The following is an 18,298-nucleotide window of genomic DNA, read 5'->3' on the forward strand; positions in this document are numbered from 1 at the left end:
TTGTCCTGTGGGAAACGGGCCACAGATAGGCACCCTCACCGTTGCTCATAGTAACAAGAGGGGTGTGTTTCGCCATCCTGGCGTTTGACTGCACTAAGTGGGTTTATTTGCTTTGTGTGTGTAGGGCCCCGCAAGTCTGTGACACTGGGGGCTGTCTGGGCTCGAGGAAACTGTTCTGACTCTGTTTCTCCATCTCTGCAACAATCACAGAGACTCTCAAGTTGTGGGGATCAAATAATGAAACACCATGAAGACCTTATAGAAAACAGCAGCTGGCATTTAGTAACTTCTTAATAAATGTTTCAAATTACTGATAGGTACCTGACCCTCACTCTGTAGGAGGGGCAGCCGAGGTTCCGAGGGGCTAAGTTCACGAATAAGATCCCTGAGTCTCAAGGAGGCAGCCACGGGCTGGGGGGAAGGGGGCACCATGCAAATGGGGCTAGACTTCCCGGCACTGGATTTCCATCATGGACCGTAAATATGACTTTAAACTTGGGAACAGAGGAAATGCTGACTTCTCAATATCAAAAAGAGAAGGGGGGGGGAGGGGAGATGAGGTTGCCAAAAAAAAAAAAAATCCCTTTGCTCTGAGCCCTGCGCTCTGATTGGGGTTTCGCACCCACATGGCCTCCCCTCTTCTTGGTCACGTTCAGGAGTTCATCTGGCAGACTCCTCGTGAGCAGAGGAAGGTGTGACTGTGGTGCCTCCGACCCCCAGATGTCCTCGGGAATGAAGGCCATTGGGGTTCTCGTGGTCTTTGCCTCCTGCCGTAAGTAGTAAGGAGCTGGGAGAGCTCCGGGGTGCTGTCCTCGTGTCTGGGTGTCTGTGTCTTGGGGTGGCCCCTCCTGAGGTGGCATCGGGTGAGGGGAAATCAGGTGTCATTCAGAAGAGACTCAAGAGTGGAATAGGTTCCCACCAAACTCCTTCTGCTTCTGTTTCTTCTACAAAAGGGGGTGGTCCCAGCCTTAGGACCTCACAAAACTTCTAGAAAATCAAAGGTTGCTAACTATTTGCTAGAAAAAGGGCCTTTGACTACTGTTTTACCACACGCCCCCTCTGGGACCCTTTTTTATTTTCCTTTGGATGCCAGTTGCCTTTAAAGTCTTGTAGATGCCAGAACAAAAACGCAGACCTGTATGTAGCTAGTTTAGGGACAATTAGTTCTCATCAGAAAGGCTCTCTTGTGGTGACTTATGGAATCATGGGTGATTATAGGTCATTGCTACCAGGAGATCAGATAACACCACTCTGCAAAGTCAAAAAGAGCTTCACAGGAAACAGTGTTGGAAACAGTTGTTGGAAAATTCTTTGACTCTGCTCTGGTTAGTTTGATTAGTAGAGATGTCTCCAAACCCGTTTCGCTGCTTCAACAGTGTAGCTTTCGGGTCCCTAAGTCGAAAGATGTCAAAAATGGAGTTTCCATTTTCCCTCAGTCAGCGGTGGAATTTGCAGTGTTCAAGACCATGGTGGGGGGTGGGGGGTGGGGGTCCACGCAGGGAGAACCAGTTCCCTCCTTGGTGTCCCCCACCCCATCAGCGCCTGAGCCACCCCTGACCACAGGAGCTTCCTACCCCCTCCGCAGTGCTTCTGCTTTGGGACAACAAAACCCCAGGAAGTCTCCTGTGAACGCCTCCCAAAACCCTGCGTCTCCATCTCCGCTTGCTTCAAGTTCATGTTTTTCTGTTATTGTACGGCAAAATTAATATATGCAGGTAGTTAAGAACTAAAATGAGTGAGTCTCTATAGCATACCAAGATGAAGCCACTTCTTGGGGCGCCTAGGCGGCTCCGTTAGTTCAGTGTCCAGCTTTGGCTCAGGTCACGATCTCACAGTTCTCAAGTTCGAGCCCCGCATCCGGCGCGCTGCTGTCAGTTCAGAACCCGCTTCGGATCCTCTGTCCCCCCCCTCCGCCCCTCCCTCCCTCTCAAAAGTAAATAAAAACATTAAAAAAAAAAAGCCACATCGCATCCCTCCCAGACTGCAGTCGTTCCCCTGCAGCCAGATGTAACTAACCACTCTTAAGAGTTTGATATACAACCTTCTAGGCTTTTCCACACGCACACTTTGAACATTTTAATACAAAAGTAATACATGCTCATTATAAAAAAAAAAAGACAGCATAAAAGTATATAAACAGTGCCTATCTTTTTCTCCGCCTACTTCCTCAATCTCACTGCCCGGAGATACTGCTATTAAAAGCAGATGTTTTCAAGACATCTCCCCTGTCAGTGGATATGTAGGTGGTGTTCAATTTTTTTCATACCACAGGGGACGCGCTGCAGCAAACATCCCCCAGAATATATATATTCTTTCCCCACTTTTGTAAACATTCTGTAGAAGTAAAAAATTGCTGGGTCCCTGTGTATTTGCCATTAAAAAAAAAAAAAGACTGAGGGCATCTTTTCTGCCTCTCAAGTATTTTGTTTCTCCTGCGAGATTGTAAATGCCTGATGATATTTGGAGAAACTGGCATCTCTAGCTTTGAACTTTTCCCGTTAATGTTGCATTAGACCTAAGGGTGTTTCTGCCTTAGATGGTGGACTTGGGGTTTGTTTGGGTTTTTTTTCCACTGGGGGTGGGGGGTGGGGGGAAGACCTAGTTGACAGTATTGTCCTGAACATCGTGGAAGCTGGGTTCTCATCCCGGACTAGCAAGAAACTGGCCATGGGACACAGTGTTCCAGCCAGATTGTCTTCCCCACGACAGGGGCTGGTGATCCCAGCCATGCTCAGGCAGCATGTTTGGGGGTCTCCTGAGGTCCCGGATGCAAGCCCTCTAGTTACTAGTATTGTTCTCACTGCACCCCGCCTTCTTTCTTACTTTCTGCCCTCCAGTGATGGCCCCTGCCCACAGCAGCTTCTGGCAGTTTCAGAGGATGGTCAAGTACATCACAGGGCGGAGCGCCTTCTTCTCATATTACGGATATGGCTGCTACTGTGGCCTTGGGGGCAAAGGGACCCCCGTGGATGACACTGACAGGTGAGTCCAAAGCGCTCATTGGATTTGCACTGAAATTGGTGCCCGAAGGGAGGCAGGAGGTTAGGACGCTTGTGTTGCAAGTAACAGAAGCCCATGGATGGTTGGCTGTCCTGTAGCCGCCATCTTGAAATCCTCGTGTCTGAACAACGTGCCCTGGATTCCCGTTTTGCACCAGACCTCGAAAATGATCTAGTCAGCCCTGCCCAGAGCTCCAGAAACGTTTTCAGTTCTCAGACGTCACAGCAAACATGGTCTTCTCTCAGCAACCCAGTTTTTTAGGCTTAGAGCACAGCAAGACTGCCCTGCTGTCTCCCGGGCCTAATTCCACATTCGGGGAGAGAGAATCCCAGTGGCCCAGTTTGCAAAAGTTGTCCATCTGGGCGAGGCCACATGGCCCAACGTGGCTGCCAGGCCTACTCCTTGGCGTGGGGGTGGGGAGCGCGAGCCCCAAGAAAAAGCGGAGGTTGGGGTGACCTGGAGAGGGTACGGGGAGACAGGAACCAGGATAGTTTGCACGTCGTGTGTCTGAAGAAATAAGAAGCGAGGTGTTTCTTGCTGCTTTCAACCCCACGTGGATAAATACGTCCCTGCAGCGGGGCCTCAAATGTCGCTCCTGGAGCTTGAGTCCTCCGGGCTGGGCATAGAATAGTCCAGCTGGAGGGACCCCAGAGTCCTGCGGGGGCACTGACACCAATGAAGTGCCCATCATGGGCCGAGCACTGGGATTGGTGATTCGCACACGGGGCCTACCTTTAAGCCTTGCATCCAGTGGCCAAGGCAGTGTGACTGTCCGTATCCTACAGATGGCGACTGTGAGCACCCACTAAACCAACGTGGCAAAGCCGAAGACACAGCAGCCCCTGAGTGGCTAGGTCAGGATTTGAACAAGAACTTGCCTGGTTCAAAGTCCCGGCTCTTTGACGCTCTGTGCCTCCCCTTCCGAGACCAAAGGCTGGCGAGAATTTTACCACCGCTAGACAACAACGACAAACAGCAGAGAGCCCACTTGCAGGTGGGGATGGCGAGAGGAAGGACCGAAGCGTCTGGCCCAGAGCATCTTCTTTTCTGTGTCCTAGAATCCAGTCTCTGCTTTCCTGCCCCTCGTGCTCTGGTTGAGGCATTCCGAGCTGTTTTCTCTTTGTGGATCTTCTCCCTTCCTGTCCCCGGCCGCTCTCAGCACAGTGAGAACAAGGACTAAAGAGTTATGGGTGTTTTTACTGACACCTGTCTCCTCAGGGACTGTCACAGTGCTTGGCACATGGTAGATGCTCAGGAAAAAGTCATTACATGAATGACTCAGCCACACGGACCTAGATTTGAGCCCCGTGTCTATCATTTGCCAGCTGTACAGTTTTGGGAAATTCCTCTCTTGGAATTGTCACCTCCTCTATGAAATGGGGACAATGATCACCCTTCACAGGGTTACGCTGAGGAGCTAATGGGATAGCAGAAGGTGCCAGAAAGAGCTCGCTAGATGTTAGTGGTTATTTTTGTAGTTTCAATATTTTCAGGAACTTACCTCCTTACCCTTCAATGCCTTCTCATGCAGGGGAGGAGGCGGGGGAGTCCTTTCCGGTTTCCACCTATGGTCTTCCCGCTGATTCCCCAGGGCCCACCCGCCAGGGAAGCCCCTCACCTCTCCTCTGCTCTGGCCCCCAGATGCTGCCTGGCACATGACTGCTGCTATGAGAAGCTGAAGCAATTTGGCTGCCAGCCTGTGCTGAACAGCTACCAGTTCCACATCGCCAATGGGTCCGTGGCCTGTGAGTAGCCCTCTCTGTAGGGAAATGGCTTTGAACCTGGGCCTTTCCTTAATGTCTGCCTCCCGGCAGAAGAGTGCTTTGAGACGGAAAGTGACCATTCTAGGAGTCAAAGCTTCTCGGGAGTCTTTGCTTGGTCTCCGGTCTCTCCCGTCCAGCACCCTCTGGGAGCATGGAGCATGGTGCCTCGGGTATAGTACCTGCTCGATAAATAGTGGCTGACGAGACGACGTGGAATCTTGCAGCTTCGCCTGGCAACCATTGCTGTTGAGAACATTCCTCCTTATGTCTGTCATGTGTTAACAAAGCAGCTCGGCTGTCTTTCAGTTGAACAAATATTTGTTAAGGGCGACTCCACGCCAAGCACTAGTAGGTGCCATGGGGGACACAAAAGTAAATAGGAGGGGGACGGGGAAGAGAACTCACATGTCGTTGAGGCCATTCAGGGAGGAGAGCAAAGGACAAGGGTGGGCAAGTACCGAGTGTCCCACACGTGGGGCGTGGCCCCTAATATCCCGGGGCGTGTTCTGGGGCTACCGGGGTGTGGGGTTTGTGTAGGGCAAGTTTGAAGAGCAAGGCCATTTGAAGTCACTGGGCTGTAGCCTTCTCGCAAATGCCGTTCATTCTGGTGGAACCAGTGGTTTGAGTGCCCCTTAGGGCGACTGGCCTCCTACCCCGCCTTGTGGAGTTGCATGAACCGCTTTCCTCCCCGTGTGTATTCGTGCTCAGCTGTGAATGTGTTGGAGTCCACCTGTCTCCTCCCGAGGTCGGGGAACCACCACCTCCCTTCCCTTCATCTCCCCCTTAGAGAGGGTGCTCAGTGCCTAGACCCTAGGGCTCCCCAGCACCCCCCCCCACCCAGGGCCCCAGCTCAGGACACACCCAGATTGACCGAGCAATACAGCTACACGGTCTCCCTGGTCCAGTGGTGAGACCTGAGCCATGGGGAGCTGCTGGTGGCTCAGATCCCTGCCATCTGAGGCCAGATACAGCCTGGTCTGTTTCTCAGCCTTCACAGCCTCTGGCCCCAGACACACTGTTGATGGGGAGAACCCTCTTTCCAGCATGAGCTCAAGGAGACTTCTGTGTTGGAGCTCTCTGGCCATGACTGTGCTCACACCTAAAGCAGTGTCTCTTCCGGGAGGTCCCCAAGGCCACGTACAGGAGATGGGACAGGATCAGGACCTAGTGGAGGGGCAAGGAGAGGGGGCTGGAGGAGATTGCCCCGGAAGTGTTGTTTGCTTTGGCTCACGATGCCCTCGGAGGGAGGGACAGAGTTTCTGACCACCTCTCCCCACCCCTCTGGGCCCCACTTGGTGGGATTGGGGGCGGGACAAGCCTGGCCATTGGCTGTAGGGGGGCACACACAGAAAAGGTGCCCCTGACTCTTCTCAGCCTGGCACATGGTCCTGCTTTCATATGGTTCCTTCTCATCTCTTTTCGTCTTGATCATAATATCTGTCATGTCAAGTGTTATCTTAAAGTGGTTGAAACGTTCTCCCTTTTAGAAGAAATACATTTGAGGAGCTCTGTCTTCTGATGCCCCCATAAAGTGCAAATACCAGGAAAGAAGGGAAAAGATGCCCTGAGGAGGGAAGTGGATTTTCAGCAGGTGCAGCCTGTGCGCGCTGTGGTCTCAGCCCTGGAGGAAGCCTCAGCCCTTTGCACCTGCTGCTGCTGCGTTCTTTTTTTTTTTTTTTTTTTTTTTTTTGAGCATCTTCTTTAGCACCTCTCTTCCCCCTCCCCCATGGGGCCAGAGCTGCAGCCTGGGAACCCAGGAGACGGAGAAGAGTGACCTGGGGGAGAGCCCAGAGCCCCCTCCCCCGAGGTGGCACACAGGAACATCTGCTTGGCACATGCTGGGCCGCGGTAGGCGGTGTGGGCAGGGACTGGGCATGGGGCTGGGAAGTTTAGGGTCTGGGCTGTGCTTTCCATAGATGCCGCCAGGCAGTTAGCGGCTCCTGAAGCTTGAGCAGGGCCCCCACAGTCCAGAGCCCCGCTTAGGGAGTTAGCACTGGGGTGGGGTGGGGGGACATCAGTATCCCCCGCCTCAGCTGACCCAGCCGGTGAGTGCCAGGTCGACCCCCTGTCCTCCCCACCCCGCCTTGCCAAGCCCCTGCTCCCAAGAGTGGGGCCGGGAGCTGAGTGATCTGGGTTCTGATCCCGGGTCTGCTGCTGATACGTGCTGAGCCCACAAACCAGACACAGGAACATTCACTTACTTGCCCAGCATTGCTTGAGCGCCTGCTGGGTGCCCCTCCAAGGCCAGCGCTGTGTGGGGGCCGGGCGCAGAGCAAGGCAGCCTTGGGTCCTGCTCTCCTGGCACACTCCAGAGCTGAAAGCGCCCTTAGAGACCCTCTAGACCCACACCTTATGGTAGTGACAGGGAGACTAAGGCCCAGAGAGGGCAAGAGTGTGATCCAAGTAACAGGCAACATTAACACGCATGTGTCTGGAGCCTTTCCAGTGCTCTGGAACACAGTGCTTGGCCTGAGTTTTCTGGGCCTCAGTTTCTTTATCCATGAAATAGGTATAATAGCAGCAGCTGTGGTCTCTGAGCATCTGTGACATGTGCATTACATACCGCACCTTGGACCCCTGTGATACACCCCTGGGGTGGGCATGATTATCAGGAAGGACCCTGAGGCCCAGAGAGGTTAGCGAAGATGGCCAAGGTCACGCAGCCAGGAAAAGAGGAGTCACGATCCCGACCTAGGGCGTCTGCCCCCAGAACCAGCGTCCCTGCCTTACACTGCCCTCCCCAGCGGCATGGGGCTGCCAGGAGGGTGGCGGGGGGGACACACTTGGTTGGAGGGCTCACACAGATGCAAGTCTTGTTGTCCTGTGGGCAGCATGCTCGTGAGGGGGCAGAGAAAGGCAGATGGTCTCGGCTCATCTATAACGCCCCAGATCTTTCTGTTCTAGCGCTATGGACCCTGCTAAGAGGCCCAGAGAGAGCACATACCTCGGGGTCTGGCAGAGCTGGGTCTGAACCCCAGCTGCACTCCTTCTAGCTGGGTAATTACACAACCATCCTGGGCCTCAGTCTCCTCGTCTATAAAATGGGGATAAGAGTCTGCCCTTCCTAAGGTTGCTAAAGTAACCCCGCTGAAGGGGCTGGCCCATAGCAGGTGCTTAGGTAGTGCCTTTCCTTTTAGAAGCTGAGACTTCTTTTTGCATCAAAGTTTTCTTTTCCCCTTCGCTTTGGTGGAAAAGCACTGGGATTTTCTTCATCACTGTTAGGAGATTGCTCTGAAGCATTTCCTCTGCACCTGCATCCCCTTGCGCTAATGTCATTAACTCCCTAGAGAAGAAAAGCTCTCCCCCCCACTCCGGTTACTCTGCAGTTCAAAGAGCTGCCTTGCAAGGGTTAACGCCCCTCCCCTCCCCCCAGCCTCCAAGTTCTGAAATCCTGTACCAGAGCCTGGTCCCGGGTTGCCTAGCAACCAAGGGCTGATCTGGGATGTAGTTGGTGAGCAGGGAAGGGGAAAGGAGAAAAACAACTTGGCCTGTCCGTGTCTTTAAATGTCACCGGAAGATCCGTGCAGAGAAAGGCCTGGAACCCAAGCCCTGGGGCCAATTTGCCAGGTGGGGAAGGCTGCCCTCGGGCAACCAGGGAGGTCGTTATCCCTCCTTTGACTGGGCTTACATAAGCACTTGGCATTTGCAAGGGACTTTAAGATTAGCCCGTGGAGATGCCCCCTCCTCCACCCACACATGCGTGTGTGGCTTGTGCAGGGGCCGTGGGAGGCCAGCCAGGTTCCAGCCGGAGGCATGTCGGAGCCTCTGCCCTTCTCCCTCTGCCAAAGAGGGAAGGTGAACATGAGAACCACTGGAATTTGCAGTTTGCAGAGATCTTTCTCCAGCACTGCTGAATTGATCCCTCCAACACTTCCATCCCTGACACATCACCCCTTTTCCTCTCCTAGCATTGGTCTCCACCTGAAATTACCTTGTTTACTTAGTCTTCCCCTCTCTCGCCAACCCAAATGTGAGTTCCGGAGAGCAAGGAACAAGCCTGTCCTGTGGGGGCGTGGGGGGCACTCATCCTCACTGGAACCCATAGAGAGGGACGCCCTTGGAGCTAAGTGATGTGGGGTCTGCTTGCTCAGACCTGTACCCCCAAGTCCTAGCCAAAAGCCAGGCACATGTTAAGAACTCAGGACCTGTCAGTTTGATGAGTGAATGAACGAAAACCTCATGAGATAGTTAACATAAGTATCTGTTTCCTGATTTGAAAGCGGAGGACACAGGCTTGGGGACACGCAACTTGCCTGAGATTCTAAAGCACACACAGGTGGTGGGTCTGGCCCGAGAACCGGGCGTCCCGGGTCCTGGGACGGGGACCCTTTCTCTGACCCACAGACCGTGAGCGTCCAGGCAGGCAAGCTGTAGCACATAGCGATGGAGTGTTCGTTGCGTGTTCAGAGCTGAAGACGTACGATGAAAACACAAACTCCCTGGGCAGAAAGAGCCTGCCTTCTGGGAGGAATCCAGCTCACAAAATATTCAGAAGTAAAGTACACTCGGGTGTTGACCAGTGCTATGACAAGGTGACAGGCTACAGAATGATGACAACAGAAGGAGGGAAGGCTGGCTACTCCAGGTGGCCTTTGGCTAGTGTGGCAGGAGCAGAGGCAGCGGGCGGCCGGGGCGGTGTCGCACAGGGGAACGGGTTCCTTTGTGGGGCTTGGGGGAGGGGCAGACAGGGAAGGAGCTCACCGCCTCCTCCAGTGGCAGGGGAGGCTGCCAGAGCATTTGAAGCGGGAAATGATAGCTCTAATGTTGCTCTAGAAAGATCACTCTGACCACTGTCCGGGGTGGTTGGGGAGCAAGGGAGGAAAGATGAGGCGGTGTCAGTGAGCTGTTTCAGGAGCACCGGGGAGAAGCTACCACAGATGGTAAAGTGGAGGGGAGAAGTGCCAGATGCTGGGTGTCATGGAGGTAAATTGTCAGGGCCTGCTGATGGGCTGGATGTGGGGTGGGAAGGAAAAAGGGACTGAATCCAAGGTTCTGGGCCAGGGCGGCCACAGGTAAAGTGTCGTCTGTTGAGTTTCTGCAAATGGGGAAGAAACAGCCGTGAGAACACAGCAAGGAGTTCAAGATGCGAATCAGACACCCACCAGTGAGGGAAGTCGGGTGGACCCGAGCACATTGGAGTATTGAGCTCAGGCGGGACACTGGGCTGGGATGAGAACCCGAGAGTCATCGGCACTGTGATCGGTATTGAAGGCCCTGAGATCGAACCAGAGACTCAGGGAGAGAATTTGGAGAGCAGGGAGGAGGCCTGGGATGCAGGCAGGTGGCAGCCTCGGCAGGAGGCTGAGTTCACGGAGGGCAGCGATGTGGAGCGTCGTGCTTCATCCTATTTATGGGAGTCTGTCGTGGAATGAGAAAGAATGCCCTGAAGCCATGTTCCTCTCTCATGCCTCAGTTTCCCTGCTAGCAAACTAGAAGATGCAGGAACAGATCCGGGTTTGTCTTTTGAAAAGATGGCTTGCAAACAGGGCATTTCTCGCCTTGGGGCTGCCTCTCCTTCCGGGTCTTAAAAGGCCTGGTCCTGCCACGGCTGTGGGATGCCCCAGGAATGAGAGTCCATGCCGTCGACCCCTGCTCGGGATCAGTTCCAGCAGGCCTGGGGCCCAGGGGAGCATCAGAGGTCACACTGCGCGTCAGGAGAGGGTCCTACTCCGTGCATCGGCAAGGACAGGACAAAGTGAGAAAGGGACAGGAAAGTGAGCGAAAAGACAAAGGAGGTGTGGAGAAGTGAGACGGTAAAGAAGAAGAGAGGAACAGAAGACAGAGATAACCAGGAGGCCAAGGCAGAGTGAGAAAGGTGTCTCACTTCAGGCTTCCAGAAAGACAGCGCCGGGGTGAGTGACAGCACAGGGTGCCAGGCCCTTTCCGGAGGAGAGCCAGGCTGAAGGGGGCAGGGCCCTGCACCCTGAGAACACCAGCCACGAGACCAAGTGGCGGACCCTTGGCCCCTGCAGACTGTGGCGGCCACCCGGGAGGGAAGCAAGGGGCATGCTCAAGGCAGTCGAGGCGAGAGACCCAGAGGGGATGGGGCGTGGCTTGGGAGGGGCTCCCCGGGGAGCTGGGGCCTGGAGGATCCTGGAGGAAGCTCACAGATGGAAAGGGGGAACACGAGGGCAAAGGTGACCCAGGTGTCAGGGAGGGTGGGAGCGGCGGGAGCCCAGAGCCAGGGGCGCGAGCATTCCTGGCCCATTTCCAGTGGGTGAGTGGAGGGCGCAGCTGAAGCGTGGGGTGGGTGTCGACGTGCCTTGAGAAATCAAGTCTCCAGGGAGACGTGGGAGGACAGCTTGCTGCAGGAGTTGGACTTCGGAGGGAGAAAGGCAAACAAACAGAGGACAGTCAGCACTGGATCCAACTTCAAAGGGTTCTTCTTCCCGGATGCACCACTGCCATCACCAGAAGCTCGTAGGGAGCACTCCGTGCATGCCGCAGCCAAACCACTCTCCCTGTAAACAGGGAACTGGGGTGCAGTTCTCTAGAAAGGGGAAGCCACAACCACACACACACACACACACACACACACACACAGACACACACACACACACACACACACACACACACTTCAGCTCCAGTAACTAAATAAAAGATCCCCATCTAGTGGTAGCTCGCCCAAAGGGCAGACACTCAATCCCAAAGGCCCGGAGGGGCTTCATTCGCTTATCAGGGACTGTCGGTTGAGCACCTACGATGTAAGGAGCATTTGCTCCGCATGCTGGGCATACTGTGACGGACGAGACGCGCAAAGCCCCAGCCTCACAGAGCTCACACTCCATTGAGGAGGGATAGACGGAAGCAAGTGAATGCTCAAGAGATGTGCGGGTTGTGCAAAGCATGATGAAGGCAATATACGGGGATGCGCGGGAGGGGGGCTCCTGATCAGGGGTCAAGGAGAGCCTGTCTGAGGAGGGGGCATCTCATCCCAAATGATGAGATCCTGGTGAGAGGTGTTTTAGACAAGGAGAATGGTGAGAGCAGAGTCCCAGGACAAGACCGAGCCAGGCCTGTGACAAAGTGGCCAGTGTGCCTGGAGCAGAGCAAAAAGCCATAGCAACGGACCAGCTGGGGAGGCTGGATCATAACAAGGCTGCCCTGGAGACCCGGTGAGGATTTGGACGTCCTCCCCCAAATACTAGGAAACCCAAGGGCTTGAAGCAGGAGAGTGGCCCTGATCCAGGCTACAGTTTAAGAAAGTCCCTGTTTGTTTCCTCCCATTAGGGAGGAAGAGCTGGTGGCGATAGGGACAGGGGGAGGGTAGCGGCCAAGAAGGTGGAGACAAGAGGGCGGAGAGCGAAGTATTTTAAACAGAGAAGTCAGCGGCGCTGGCTGTGGACTGGATGTGAAAAGTTGGAAGGCGGGTGGGGGGAGCCCAGGCTGCTGCTCGCTTTCTGGCTTGAGTGGGAGGTGGTGCCGTCTGTGAGCTTTGAGCGTGGGTGAAGGCCGGGTTGGTGGGTGGGGGGAATGCTACTTCAAGTGTTCCTTTTTGAACGACTTAAGTTGGAGATGCCTAAGGCGTCCGAGCGAGATGGCCAGCAAGCAGCTGGACATAGGTGAGTCCTGAGAGAGGGTCCCGTGCCCTTGGCCTGCGCGCTAACTCAGGGCGCCCCTCCGTGCAGCCCCCTCCCCCTGCCCTCCTCATTTCCTTCCAGGCTTCTCTTCCCTCCCGTCCTCGTGGCATGTCCAGGTGTGACTGGGGACACAGCGCAAGGACGAAAGAAAAGGACTCCCCGTTTCTTCCCTTTCTGTTTTCAACCCCCGACCCCTTGTAGCAAGCCCCCTGTTCTCCGCAACCTTAGGACCAAATGGAGCCCCCCCGGTGGCCCTCTGTCTCTCTGCAGGTACATGTGCCCTCGGTCCCGGCGTCAGCTGTCTCTGTGGGCTGCGGGCATGTGAGTGTGACAAGCAGTCTGCATACTGCTTCAGAGAGAGCCTGCCCACCTACGAGAAAACCTTCAAGCAGTTCTCCACCCGGCCCCACTGTGGGAGGCGTAAACTCCAGTGCTAGGCAGCCACAGGCCCCTGGCCGGTCAGCATGTGTTCCGGAGTCACCCTCCCGGGAAGCCTTCTCATGCCATCCCCAACAGGCTCCAATGGTGGCTGCAGCCACCATTCAGCACAGGGCCTAGGGTACTGCTTCGCCACTCGACACCAGAGGGCTGCAGACCAGCAATGGAAAAGATAAGACCCTGGCACGCGAGGGAGGGAGACTGCCCGTTCACATGTACACAAATAAATGACGCTTTCTGATAGTAGTAAGTGCCAAGAAGCAGTACAGCAAGGTGACAGGGCAGAGAGATGTTCCCAACCCCCATCTGGGAATTCCCAGGAGGGCAGAGGACCCAGATCCAGCCGGGGACAGAGCAGGGACCCTGCAAAACAGGGATCCAGCCAAGGATCCGAGAAGCATGCTTTGGACTTTTTTCTCATTTGCTTGGGTTCTGCTCTCTGAAATCCCTCTGGTGGCAAAAATTAAGGCCACTTTCACCTCTCAAAAGACAGAGCGTGAGAACAGCCACATCCACTCCATGTGGATGTCAGGGCCAGGAAGACGTCAAAAAGTTGGGGAAAGATGGCCTCGGAAGAGTGCGTCAGAGGGACCCGAAATTTCCATCCAAGTTCAGGAGGCCCTGGAGATATCAGACTCCGATGCTAACGAACACCAAAGTCACCTGACGTGGGCGGATTCTGTTCTTTGTCACGCCCACGTGGCGTGGTAGGTTGCAAAATCGGCCGCACAGCTGTCCTCTCTGGAGGCTATGCCTCTCTGTATCCTCGCCTCTCGTGAAGGAACGCTCGCCTCTCGTGAAGGAACGTTTCCCATCAGGAAGTAGAGTCTGCTCCTCCCAGTGGTTGAATCTAAACTCTGTGCTGACCTCGTGAATTACTTTGGTCGACGGAACGTAGTGGAACGTACGAATGGTCGGTCTGCCAGTTCCCGAGCCCAGGCCTCAGCAGGTCGGGTCTCAGGACACCTGGCGCTGCTGAGAACAAGCCTGGGCTGACCCGCTGGCAGACGGGGCCCAGAGTGTCAGTCCGGCTGTCTCAGCTCAGACCTCAGACATGTAAAAGCACCCAGCCAAGGTCAGGCACGCCCACTCATTGCCGACCATGACCCACGAGAGAAGCTAGCTGGAACCAAGGCAACCGCCCAGCTGACCCCAGGCTAAGTGGCCGATTGCAGAAGTGTGAGCTGCATAAAGGCTGCCGTTTTAAGTCACTAAGTTGTGGTGTGGTCTGTTATACAGTCAGTACTCGCCGGTCTTCGTTCACGGCTCGCTGAGAACTGTGACCAGTTCTCCGCACTGCGCTGCACGGGGAGGCCACAAAACGTTGTGCACGTGGCCCCTGCCCCTCACCTTGTAGGTCTGGGAGGAGAAAGGCTGTGATCAAATATAATAAGGACGAACGCACAAAGGGCTGTCATCACACAGTCATCCAACAGACGTTTATTGAGCCCCCACTACGTGTCAGACACAGTGCTGGGCAGTAACGATTCAGAGATTTAAAGAAAACAAACCACATCCGGTCTGAATATCCTGAGGAGAATTTCGAGAGCCATAGCAGCTTTTAGAAGTTCAAGTTCAGACGCTTACAATCTGGATTGGGTGATGCTGTCACCGATGTGAGGACAGAAAGGGAAGCCACGGGCAGGTGGTCAGCAGAGGGTCTGGGAGCCATGGCTCCTGGGCTCTGCTTTGCTCAGCTGGCAGAGTCCAGTGGTAAATTCGTCTGCCTTTCCTTCCTTCCTCCCTTCCTCCTTCCTTCCTTCCTTCCTTCCTTCCTTCCTTCATCCCTCCCTTCCTCCCTCCCTCCCTTCCTTCCTCCCTCTCTCCTCCCTTCCTTCCTTCCTCCCTCCCTTCCTTCCTTTCTCCCTTCATCCCTCCCTTCCTTCCTCCCTCCCTCCCTCACCCCCTCCTCCCTTCCTTCCTCCCTTCCTTCCTTCCTTCCTTCCTTCCCTCCTTCCCTCCCTCCCCACCTCCTCCCTTCCTCCCTCCCTTCCTCCCTTCCTCCCTTCCTTCCTCCCTTCCTTCCTTCCTTCCTTCTTCCCTTCTTCCCTTCCTTCCTCCCTTTCTTCCTCCTCCCTCCTTCCTCCCTTCCTTCCTCCCTTCCTTCCTTCCTTCTTCCCTTCCTTCCTTCCTTCTTCCCTTCCTCCCTTCCTTCCTCCCTCCTCCCTCCTCCCTTCCTCCCTCCCTTCCTCCCTTCCTTCCTCCCTTCCTTCCTTCCTTCCTCCCTTCCTTTCTCCCTTCCTCCCTCCCTCCCTCCCTCCTCCCTGCCTTTCCTTCCTTCCTCCCTTCCTCCTTCCTTCCTTCCTTCCTTCCTTCCTTCTTCCCTTCTTCCCTTCCTTCCTCCCTTCCTTCCTCCCTTCCTTCCTCCCTTTCTTCCTCCTCCCTCCCTTCCTCCCTTCCTTCCTCCCTTCCTCTCTTCCTTCTTCCCTCCCTTCCTTCCTTTCTCCCTTCATCCCTCCCTTCCTCCCTCCCTCCCTCCTCCCTCTTTCCTTCCTTCCTCCCTCCCTCCCTCCCTCCTCCCTTCCTTCCTTCCTTCCTTCCTTCCATCCTTCCTTCTTCCCTTCCTCCCTTCCTCCCTCCCTCCTCCCTCCTCCCTTCCTCCCTTCCTTCTTCCCTCTCTTCCTTCCTTCCTCCCTTTATCCCTGCCTTCCTCCCTCCCTCCTCCCTTCCTTCCTTCCTTCCTTCTTCCCTCCCTCCCTCCCTCCCTCCCTCCCTCCCTCCCTTCCTCCCTCCTCCCTTCTTTCCTTCCTTCCTTCCTTTCTCCCTTCATCCCTCCCTTCCTTCCTCCCTCCCTCACCCCCTCCTCCCTTCCTCCCTTCCTTCCTCCCTTCCTCCCTTACTTCCTCCCTTCCTTTCTCCTTTCCTCCCTCCCTCCCTCCCTCCTCCCTTCCTTCCTTCTTCCCTTCCTCCCTCTCTCCTCCCTTCCTTCCTTCATCCCTCCCTTCCTCCCTCCCTCCCTCCCTTCCTCCCTCCCTCCTCCCTTCCTTCTTTCCTTCTTCCCTTCCTCCCTTCCTTCCTTCCTCCCTTCCTCCCTCCCTCCTCCCTCCTCCCTTCCTCCCTTCCTTCTTCCCTCTCTTCCTTCCTTCCTCCCTTTATCCCTGCCTTCCTCCCTCCCTCCCTCCTCCCTTCCTTCCTTCTTCCCTTCCTCCCTCTCTCCTCCCTTCCTTCCTTCATCCCTCCCTTCCTCCCTCCCTCCTCCCTTCCTCCCTCCCTCCTCCCTTCCTTCCTTCCTTCTTCCCTTCCTCCCTTCCTTCCTTCTTCCCTTCCTCCCTCTCTCCTCCCTTCCTTCCTTCATCCCTCCCTTCCTCCCTCCCTCCTCCCTTCCTCCCTCCCTCCTCCCTTCCTTCCTTCCTTCTTCCCTTCCTCCCTTCCTTCCTCCCTCCCTTCCTCCCTCCCTTCCTCCCTCCCTTCCTTCCTTCTTTCCTTCCTTTCTCCCTTCCTCCCTCCCTCCCTCCCTCCCTCCTCCCTTCCTTCCTTCCTTCATCCCTCCCTTTCTCCCTCCCTCCCTCCCTTCCTCCCTCCCTTCCTTCCTTCCTTCTTCCCTTCCTCCCTTCCTTCCTTCCTTCCTTCCCTGCACGTGCTGTAGTGATTGCAACAAGAGGAGCTTGAGATTGACGGGCATTGGTCAACTTAAAGGCAGGTGCTTACAGAAGGGCGGGTGTGCAACTAGTGGGGCTGGGTCCCCTCCTAGAGGGGTTCTGGCCACAGCAGAGGCCAGCTCAGGACTCTAGATGTAGCTAGCCATGTGCCACGGAGGAGGAAGAGAGCCAAGGCTGCCTTCAGCATGGGGCACGGGGGATCCAGTGAGAGATCCAGGCTACCTTCTTCTCCCTGGGCATTGACTCCTAGTGTCTAAAATCGAGGGAATGGGCCCGTGCTGGCATCCAAGCCCCACTCAGTTCTGAGAGGTGCAAGGTGCGACTGCAAAGGGATGTCATTGACTTTCACCGGGAAAGCCTGCTCTCTTGGAAGGACAATCACTCACCCAACAAGTACACTCTCAGGGCCTACTCCAAGCCAGGCCCTGTGCTAAGAGCAGAGAAATGAAGATGCGTCAGACTCCAAGTGGCTCTCAGATCAGGGGAACACAAGTCAACAGACAATCACAAAGCAGGCTGGGGAATGTTGGAACGGGGTCAGCGCGGGGTGCAAGGACACCATCCGGGGAGGCCAGGCCAGGCTTCCCAGGGCAGCGCTGGGGGTCTGACATCTCATCTGCAAGCCGAGACATGAAGAGGAACTCCGGGCAGATGGATGGCAGGTAATCAACATGCGTGCAAGCGAGCGCCTCTGCCACCTGCCTCTCCCCGTCTTCGCCGAGGGGCCCCTCCTCCATCTCGGGCCCCCCCAACCCCCCCCCCCCCCCGCACCAGCCAAAAATCTGCATGTCAAATTCTTTCTCTCATATCTCACATCCCACATCCAATCTGTTGGCTCTCCTTTCAAAATAAACCTAGACTCTGTATGTATTTATAAAATACTTAGTAAAATGCACACATTAAAAAAAACATAAAACGAGAGAGGAAACATCTAGCATCTGACCACTTCCCACCACCTTCATGGCTGCCATGTTGGTCTGAGCGAACATTACCTGGGCCATGGCAAATGCTCTTCCTCATTCTCTCCGCCTCCACCCATGGCCTCTGGGATCTCTTCTCCACACAGCAGCTGGTCTGCACAGAGCCTGGCCTCTGGCCATGTCCCTGCCCTACTCACGTCCTCCAGTGGCTTCTCATTTCCCTCCAAGAAATGAGCCAACGTCCTCCTGGTGCTCGGGAGGTCCCCACGCCCCCTACTTCTTGACTCACCACCTATACTGTCTCCCCACACCACATGAACTACTCTGGCCTCCATGCTGTTCCTTGAACACACTCATCACCCTCCCTCCCGAGGACTCTGCCCTCTGCCTGGAAGTTGCTTCCCATAGAGCTCCCTCCCTATCTCCCCCAACTTTGCTGGAATCCTACCTTCTTCATAAAGCTGACGCCAACCACCCAGTCTAATACCTCCCACCCCCCATTGGCATTTCCCATCTCCCTTGCCCTGCCTTTCCAGTCCTCTTCTCTGTTACTCAGTGCACCACACAGTCTCCTATGCTTGTTTGTCTGCCCCGCTAGAATGGAAGCTCATGAGGGCAAGAATCTTTGTCCTTTTTTTTTAATCATTGATGTCTATGTTGAGAGGGACAAGTGGTCAAGAAAGAATGTGGAATGCAAAGGAATTACAAGTCTCTCAGAGTGGGGAGCGTGGAATGTGGGGAGTGGTTTTCCAGAGCCAACGAAAGTGAGGAGGTGGGAGGGCTGGGCTAAGGCGAGCCTTATGGTCCCCCTGAGAAGTCCGGGCCCAACCGTGTGAGTAACGGGGGTCCCCACGTTCTCTGCAACCCAAACCACTTCCCCCCCGCCCTGCATGAACCTCGGCAGCTCAAGCATCTCGAGCCCCAGAGTCCTCACGGGCAACCTAGATGCCCGAGACCGTGGCAGGTGGCAACAGGGAGGGCACACGTGGAGCTGGCAA

The 18,298-nt window shown here is 55.3% G+C and overlaps 1 protein-coding gene across 1 annotated transcript in view; it reads left to right on the forward strand.

Moving 5' to 3' along the window:
• The window catches only part of PLA2G2C (phospholipase A2 group IIC), a 19,473-nt gene extending 6,688 nt beyond the window's left edge, over nucleotides 1-12,785 (forward strand). Inside the window, exons 2-5 of the mRNA XM_047868915.1 lie at nucleotides 657-772; nucleotides 2,838-2,982; nucleotides 4,642-4,745; nucleotides 12,614-12,785. Of these exons, the coding sequence (XP_047724871.1) occupies nucleotides 721-772; nucleotides 2,838-2,982; nucleotides 4,642-4,745; nucleotides 12,614-12,780 (468 nt within the window). The 5' untranslated portion in view covers nucleotides 657-720 and the 3' untranslated portion in view covers nucleotides 12,781-12,785. The remainder of the gene's footprint in view (nucleotides 1-656; nucleotides 773-2,837; nucleotides 2,983-4,641; nucleotides 4,746-12,613) is intronic.
• The last annotated feature ends 5,513 nt before the right edge of the window (nucleotides 12,786-18,298 follow it).

Source organism: Prionailurus viverrinus, chromosome C1, assembly GCF_022837055.1.
Source record: "Prionailurus viverrinus isolate Anna chromosome C1, UM_Priviv_1.0, whole genome shotgun sequence".
NCBI classification, from domain to species: domain Eukaryota; kingdom Metazoa; phylum Chordata; class Mammalia; order Carnivora; family Felidae; genus Prionailurus; species Prionailurus viverrinus.